The 8,504-nt window shown below is 45.4% G+C and overlaps 1 protein-coding gene across 1 annotated transcript; it reads right to left on the reverse strand.

Annotated features, from left to right (window-relative positions):
- Positions 1-1,728: 1,728 nt before the first annotated feature.
- On the reverse strand, positions 1,729-7,426 carry dusp5 (dual specificity phosphatase 5). Its single transcript, XM_042105513.1, has 4 exons — positions 6,926-7,426; positions 5,954-6,096; positions 5,206-5,425; positions 1,729-2,725 (listed from the first exon to the last, which is right to left on the reverse strand). Exons 1-4 carry the CDS (start codon positions 7,281-7,283, stop codon positions 2,139-2,141), a joined length of 1,308 nt encoding a protein of 435 aa, XP_041961447.1. The 5' UTR covers positions 7,284-7,426; the 3' UTR covers positions 1,729-2,138.
- Positions 7,427-8,504: the final 1,078 nt, after the last annotated feature.

Consider the following 8,504-nt stretch of genomic DNA (forward strand, 5'->3'; position numbering starts at 1 on the left):
TATCTGAATCTGTATCAATTTGTTTAATGTCTGTCTCCTTAGAGGAGCATCTTATGTTTTGTAAAACATCAGACTTTGCGGTTATGCGCGTGAGATCTATCAAAACTTGAAAGGTATGACGACCAAATACTCAATTTATCCCGCCAACCATTCCTTAGTCTGACAAAATGTCTATCAAATGGAAACCTTACACTGGAAAGGCAACATGGTTCGCTCCAACAACTCCATCATGCCTTTACAATTGTGTGCCATTGAAGCACATGTGTTCTGCTTGTTCGTGGAAACGTTGGCTGACTTTTTTTTGGTTGAATTCGAGCACTGATTTGGATTTGGTTGGTTGATCAGGGTCCCTAGAGTCGACTCTTCTGGGTGTCCCCTCCTTCTTAGATTTATTTGAGACGTTCCCACATTATCTCTGTAGGGGTCACCATTGCACAGTTGCGCGTGACCTGTGCCTAAACCACGAAACGGATGAGAGTGATAGGACCAGTGCATGAGAGTTCAAGAGTGCAGCACGCACATCCAAGTAGTTGAGTACTGGGTGCTGGACAGGAAGGCACAAGCAAGTAGAAGAACTTGTCTGATGAAGGGCTGGGGCCCGAAACGTCACATGTGGTGATATAGCCTAAAAATAAAAAAAAACTCTAGAGCAGCTTCTGGTGTGCGGACTCAACGTTCTTCTACTTGCTCAGTGATAGGACCAGTGTCACTCCCCGATGTGAGTCGCTACCCGATGTGAGTCACGCATGCTCAGATTGATAGGTTTTACGGCATAACGCCAAGGGATCCGACTGAAATCCATAAAATAATTAACTTTTTCTGTTTCAAAAACGTTTTAGCTATCTAAGATTGTTTGATCGCTAACGTTAACAAACGCCATTCAAGTGACACCCTTTGTTGTGCTTGATTGCTTACTTACTTGCCAGCAGTGAACGAACTTCGTTATAGGTCAATTTTTATTGATATTACAGAAGTCTCTCGCTAGCAGGCTACTTCAGCCTCTAATCTAGAACTGACATTAGAGATCATGCCGTGATGAGACGCTAAATAATACATTACTGCTGTGTAGGCTAATGTCATTATTCTGTGGCTAACAGCACTGGTAGTCGCAAAGTAGCAAAGTGACGCATGCGCGACTCACATCCGGTAGCGTCTCACATCGGGGAGTGACAACCAGGATTAACGATGACAGCCTATCACCCAGTTTGTCGATGTGCACGGGACAACATCCGAGCTAGTATGAAGTAGTGGAGTTCTTAAAAGGTTTAGTAGGCTAGCCTATTTGTCCATATAAGTAGGCCTAAATTAATTATTTGTATTTTATATTAGGCTAATCTAGGCCTAGTATGCACTAGACTATTTTACTTTGCACCGTTCACATTTTATGGTAATCACCATTTCCAGTAGGCCACCTCCATTGACACACAGTCCTACTCATCTGTCATATCATATCACTGTATTTAAGCTACTTACTCCACTTGTGACAGTGATGGTTCACTGTGGGATTAGATAGGCTAGACCATTCTGAGTGTTTTCTTGTGTCATTTCTCATGGGGTTAATAAAGTATTTATCTAATCGCTAGAATCTATCTAAAATTGAAATGCTTAAGAGTATTATTCATCATATGCTCTCAGTTCACCAATTTACCAGACCAGGTTATGAAGTTTACCAGTCTGTTATGAAATAGACTAAATTGAATAGTCTAAATGAAAACTTGTTTGCCTATAGAAACTTTATCATCATTTATTGTTTTTATAAAAACACACACTGTTTAAAAAACAATAAATTAATTAAGAAAGCCTGTTCAGATTTTAAGACAAAAACAGTAATACAACAACATAAAAACACGTTGCTAAGGCATGTATTGCAGTATACCGTGCTGAGTTTCATTAAATCCACAAATCAAAGGCAAATAGTATCAGTGAATATCCCTAAAACCACACACAGAAAATGAGCTTTAGGCAGTACTCCAGTGACAATTCTTTTCCTGTTTTCTCTTTCTCCACCTTAGCTAATATTACATTGCTTAACAATGTTTGCCAAGAGGCTTATTTCTTTTCAACTGTTGGTTTATTATTTAGTAATAATATGCTTTATTTTTTTCAAGTAATCTACAAAGGAAATGCCAAGCACTTGTTTAAGGCAGTGCAGTTATTGGGCTGAGCTTGAACTGGTGGACCGGCGACTGGAGGGGCAAGGGCGTCAGGAAGGAGGTAGGGAACGAGAAGACGGAAGACGGCTCTTCCCAGCTCTTGCCCAGCTCAAAGTCATCGGAGAAGAACGGGGAGGGGGCCGCTAGCCCTCGGGGTCCGGGCGTGGGTGGGGGCTTAGTTCCAGCTCCAGACACTTCCGCGATTCCCGCCAGGGTGGCAGAGTCCATGGACAGCCTCGGCAAGGAGGCTGGATCTCGGAGCGCAGGAACGGGCCTGGTGCCATTTCCTGTGAATTCCAACGAGGTGGCAGAGTCCATGGAGGCCCCTGGGACAGAGGAGGAAGGGGAAGCAGGAGGCGGCGTAGAGAGCACCTCAGCCTCGAACTGCAGCAGCTGGCCCATGAAGCTGAAGTTGGGCGAGATGATGGCGCGCTGCTGGCGGATGATGTCGAAGGCCTCCTCCAGCCGCAGCCGCCGGCTCCGCATCAGGTACGCCATGCAGATGGTCGGGGAGCGAGAGATGCCAGCTTCGCAGTGCACCAGCACTTTCCCACCGGCCTGTTTCACACGATCTGAGGGAGACAGGAAGAGAGGGAGAGGGTCAATAAACTGTTGAGGCTCATATCAACAACAATAACAATGAAGAAAAATGATCTTGCAGAGGTGGAGAACCAAAACAGTACTTATGACGCAAATGCTACGGAGAATGGCATAAATAGGTAAGTGAGTGGGTGGTAGGAGGACAGAAGAGACGCAAGTGAAGCGTGGACTGTTGTTTTGACAGCTCCGGGTGCTGCACGCCCTCAACTTTCTCTGTTCGTCTCAAAGCTGCATCCTCTTCGTCATCATCATCATCATCATCATTATCATCATTATCTGTATCATCGCCCTCAACATTCCTCTCCTACACATCTGCAGCCAAACTCCACACAGCCTGCCTGGGCGTATTGACTCCTTCTAACACCAACTGAGTCATACCATGCAGCTGCACCTCAAGGCCCACCTCGCCCATGAGGCCCATATCTCTCCCTATTGCTCAGCCCACACAAGTCCATGTCCTGATTTTGATGTTGGTTCAACAACCAAACTCTGCTGTTGCATTACAGGGCGCAAAGGTGTAACCACACAAATAGAATCAAACATTGACATTTTCAGAGAGCTTCAGCCTTTTCCTCCTTACACTTAGAACATCTTCCTCTGTTCTAAGAACCCACTAAATGCTCCACAGCAGAGCACTATAAAGAGATCTATCTATACGGTTCTGCTCTACAGTTTTCATTTGGCTCAGAACATTTGGTTCTATTTGAAGGTAGTCTAGTATGAAGTCATCATATTGCTTGTCCCCATAGAACACCCCAACAACAGTTCCACATAGAACCATTACGCATTAGATGTTTAAGATGCCACTCGCAATTAGGATGTTGGAGACCACGAGCTGAAATAATTTTGTTAGTTCTACGCAAGAGCTATTTTATTTCTGGGATAATGCAGCATCTCTGTGTGAGAGCAGCTCATCTGGTCCAACAGTAGCTGTCCCTATCCACTGCTGATGACTCACGGTCCAGCCCATCTGGGGTGGCAGCGGGCCCTTCTCTGCATCACCTCACTGCTTTGATTTCACTCACAAGCCTCAGACGAGGACAATGACACACACACGCAAACACACACGACGACGGAACGTTTGTCGGTTGCAGGCTGGCGGGTTATAGCCACGCACTCATCCGCATGCCGCGGCAGCTTCTGGCGTGGGGGCGAGTGACACATCCGTGTCCCTGCGTAACCAAAGTCAGTCACTGACGCCAGCAGAGTTCCGGCCTGGCAGCTGTATCCTGCCCTTATAAATAAATAAATAATCCCAAAGAACATCCCCACTCCCGTTTACTGGGGTTGACTGGACGCACGGTTCACATGGCTATTTGCTTGGACGACATTTGGCTCTGTTTGGCCTGCGGGCAAAGATCTCTGCCCTGGTCTCGGATGTCTATAAATAGCCTTCAGAGCACTTTCCTCCTCCCTTTGTGAGGGTTTTATGGCCTTTAAGAATACCTGCCCCCTTGATGTCCTCCCTGGCCACCCGGCCACCTGGAACCGGACCAATCTGCGAGATCCTCGCTCACATTCCTCCGAGCTGAGCATCCCCACCCCGCCTGTCATTAACGGCTCCCTCACGCCGGGGCACAGCGACCACGCCCGGTCATGAGACACCGGAGGAGAGATTAGTGAGCACACATCCGGTGACAACTGCACCTTGTTAAACTGCCAGGGGGGGGGGGGGGAGGTGTCAGAGACTATTCCTTGAATCACCAAGGATTTGTGTGTGTGGGGAGGGCAGAGTCAGAGGGGGGGAGAAGTAGGATTGGTCGTGAGAGTTTAGTTTATTTCTGGGTTCCTCTGCAGCACCCTGCCAGCAGAGGAAGTCTTAATTTAAAAACTGTAAGATGCGCCACCGAAATAAACAGGTTCTGCGCCTATCTATAGCCTTGCCATGTAACACCGGCTGAGCTCCAAGGAATGTGTGAACGAGTCGTGTGAAAAGCTCTACATCTGGGAAGCAGGGATGTTATTAGAAACCTTAACACCCACTCTAAGTCACTACGAATACCGCAGAAGAAAATAAACAGACTTAAAAACAACCAGAGCCACGCAAGCTTGCAGTGAGCTAACAAAGGATGGAAATATGCGTCTTTCCTCTCCTCTTTGAGAAGGATTGCATGCTGTGTCCAGAATTAGCAAATGCAGTGTAAGGACAATAGCCTTGTGTGTGCTTTAAAATAACACACTGCCTTTGATTTTGACCCCGATGCCATATCCTGTGCCATTGCAAGGCACTTATATACACAAAGAAAGGGAAATCCATCGCCTGTGGTTGACACAAAATACTATAATGTGCAGGTCTTTCCAATCCAGTGGTAACATTTGAATGTTTTGATGACCATGGTTGAATCCTCTCCTCTGTCTCCCTACCAACAGGACCGCTGGAGTGTCTTGCCCAGTCCACAGGCTAAGGTTTATTGAGTGGGGGTGAGGTGACATGATTCATGTGCCCACTCACCGATGAAGTCGAACGCTTCCTGGAAGTGGGAGCTGATGTCGGCCGTGTGGCTGTCCTCCACTGGGATCCACTTGTAGTCATACTGGCCTTTTGCCGGGTGTGTGTCCCGCCTGGAGACGTTGAGCAAGGCTGAGATGCGGCGGTCAGCCAGGTAGTCGTGTCGGGAGGCGTGGTAGGCACTGCCGAGGTAGAGGAAAGGGGTGAGCTCCACCGGCGGACCCTGTGTCAACACAAAAGAGAAAAGAACGTCAGTGCCAAGTCTTTCAGAATCATTCGAATTTAGTGGATTTGAGGTGGATGGGGGTGTTTAAAAGGCTACTTCCTTTAAAAAAAAACATCAAAAGCTTGAGAAAGGTCATGGATGAAAGATAAACTGTGGGGCTGGCTATTTCAGATGTCAGCTGGATAGCTTTGATAACCAGTGGCTTTGACTGGACCATGCCTTTAACATTTAATGTGAGACTTCAGCTGAGTGAGTAGGGTCAGGTTGGCAGAAACTACTGTTTCACTTTAACCAACGTTGCTGTTTTAATTTAGACATTTCTTTCACTGTTTCAGAGCTGCCATTAAGGGGCCACTGCTCAACTGAAAAAGACTAAGAACTAAAATAGTTCTTCTTGTCAGCCTTATCTGTTTTCCTGCAGAGCCTGCTGATGGCAACCATGACAATAATCAGCTTCCATAGGGGAAGCGGCTGCTGTGGCAGTGGGCCAGAGGGGGGAAGCGGCGGGTTTTCTCTCTTCCATACCTGATCGTAATCTGGCTTGAGGTAGGAGCCCAGTTTCTCACAGTGGCTGCCGATGATTCTCTCGGTTTCGGTTCCGGTAGGTTCGACGGCTTTCATCTCAGTGCAAAGTTCAGGGTATTGGGCGTGGAAGTTCTCATAGCCCCCTGTAAAAGACAACATGCATCAAGTTAGCCAACTAACCACTAGAATGATGATATAAAAATAATGTGTATCGGCTTGTTCCAATTCAGTCCTCGAAATATCCTCCTGTATCACTTTTTGTAAGGTATCATTCTCAGTGAAATATAGGTAGGTGTAGTCATGGCACGTAAAGTATCCGCCAACAGTGATAAATTAATTAAGCGGTTACAGTATTTAAGTAGCCCGTTTTGATGAAGGCCACATTGTCTAAAGAAAAGTGATCAGAATGGCAATTCTCCACACAAAATAGCATACGTGGGCTATTATTAATAGATTTTGAATGGCGAGAAAAAAAATCACTGAAAGGAGTGCGCTGCGCCGCGCGCTCTCAAGCTTCCCGAGCCGTGACTCATCCCAGTCCTTTGACGCACGCTGAGAATTTATCTCTCCAAGTGTACAGAAAATACATTGCTTGTGGGGTTGGTTGCTACAACAGCGAGTGATCAAATAAATGACTTAGACTTAAAACGAGTCATTTCACGGAAACCATGAAAGTGCGAGTTTACATTTCAGCCATGAGTGGGAATGATACGTGACATAAGGCTACAGTTCCAAGAAGTGAAAGATGGATTCCCTCTAATTACTAATTTCATGTACTGGTTGCCCAGTATTAGACATTAACATTAATAACATACCTATTTACATTTTAGCCTAGTCAAATAAATGTAGGCTATGTTCCTTTCCATGATTAATCTATATTCGTTATGGAGACATGCACATATTGACAATGTGAGATTATAGCCATACAAGATTATAGCCATACAGTTTAAAATAAAATGGTACGTTTCTCACCTTTCAGAAAGTAGATGTTAGCACCACTCGCTGAGAGTGTATTAATCACTATTTGAGCGACACTGTCCTTTCTGAGCTTTTGGAAATGAGGTGTCCGGTCGTCCAGAGCCACGACAGCCGAGATGCTGCCTTCCCGGAGCCGATACAAAGCTTTCTCATCCGGAATGACAAACTGAAGCGGCACCGGGCCGCCTCGGGATCTCCTGACGACAACGGAATTCAGGTTCACGTTGACCGAACCTTTAATATTAGAGTTCGAAAAAGAAAAGTATGGTCGACAATCCACAATAAGACAGCTTCCACATTCCTTTCTGATAATTTTCTTCAAACGGCGACAATCTATGCTTGAAACCCTCATGATGGCTGGTTGAATGTTGAAATATTTCTATTAGTGTGGGTTGAAATGACAAGGCTACACTTCTTGTGTCTAGGGCGTAGGAGCTACAACAGTTTGCTACACCCGTTCGTGCGTCTTTGCCTACATTGCCTCTAAGGGGATTCCGTCTGAGGAGTTTTATATGAATGAAACCTCCGGCTTGTGACGTCACGAACCATATATGGACTCCGATGAGGTATGATTAGAGTTCTTCTGCCCACAAGCGATATTGCCTGTAGGCTACCTTGAACACGCCTTCTCTGAGGATGAATATTACCGCCTTTGAATCAGCCATTAGTCATGGTTGTCCAAACGTTTCGTTATTAAACACCGTGTCTTTCTCTTTGGCTATTTAAACAAATGTATCTTCCAATTAATTAACTTCATGGACAGATTAGTCATATATCTAATATATTTTGTCCTGACAGGTGATGTTAACTAAAATGATAAAGGTAGCCTACTGTATAGCCTATTTGTGTTTTACAATAGCCTAGTTATTCCCAACAGTGCTCTTTTGCCCCTGTGTTGTGGAAAACGCGTTTAATGGGTATATGCTATTTGTTGTCACAAGAGACAAAATAGTCTCTCCGAGGTGGCCTAACAGTAGCAGATGCACCTGTCTGACACCGCAGTTTGAGGAAAGGTGACTGGACCAGGATAAACTTCCGATTGTCCCGCGTATAGCCACCATGGCCTATATCCGTTTTTCATAATCCTGTAAATCCTAACAAGCTTAAACGTCACATTAGTCAAATGATATTCATGACAAACACTGCGTCAGCTTTGATGAGAGGCTTTATGTGAATTGAATCCTTAAATACAGTTCAATCTACATATGTATTATTTCTTGAACTGAATGGAATATTTATTTATTTATTTTTTTACTTTAATTGTATAGGGGGTTTATGAGAAGATTAGTAAGACATTCCTGGCAGTTGGAGAGGAGAGAGAGAGGTGGGATTCCATCCAAAAGATTGTTAGGGAAATTGTTGAGAGGGGGAGAGAGAGAGAGGAACCTGGAGCATCATCAGTGAGCTGGTTACAGGAAGAGGAGCCTGCTGCCGGTGGATTAGAAGCAGCAGGCAACAAGCCATATGGCCCAGGCTTAATCTGGGAGAGTGACATCACTCACAGGAGGGTAAGCAGCACACTCCACTGCGTCACCCCCACACAGACACACACTCACATGCACTTCATTTCTTC

Source organism: Alosa sapidissima, chromosome 9 (assembly GCF_018492685.1).
Source record: "Alosa sapidissima isolate fAloSap1 chromosome 9, fAloSap1.pri, whole genome shotgun sequence".
Lineage (NCBI taxonomy): Eukaryota > Metazoa > Chordata > Actinopteri > Clupeiformes > Clupeidae > Alosa > Alosa sapidissima.

Coding starts and splice junctions, on each gene's coding strand:
- dusp5 (XM_042105513.1), bottom strand. CDS start 7,283: ATGAGGGTTTCAAGCATAGATTGTCGCCGTTTGAAGAAAATTATCAGA. Junction 5,426..5,953: donor TCAAGCCAGATTACGATCAG/GTATGGAAGAGA, acceptor GTGTTGACACAG/GGTCCGCCGGTGGAGCTCAC. Junction 2,726..5,205: donor GGAAGCGTTCGACTTCATCG/GTGAGTGGGCAC, acceptor TGTCTCCCTCAG/ATCGTGTGAAACAGGCCGGT.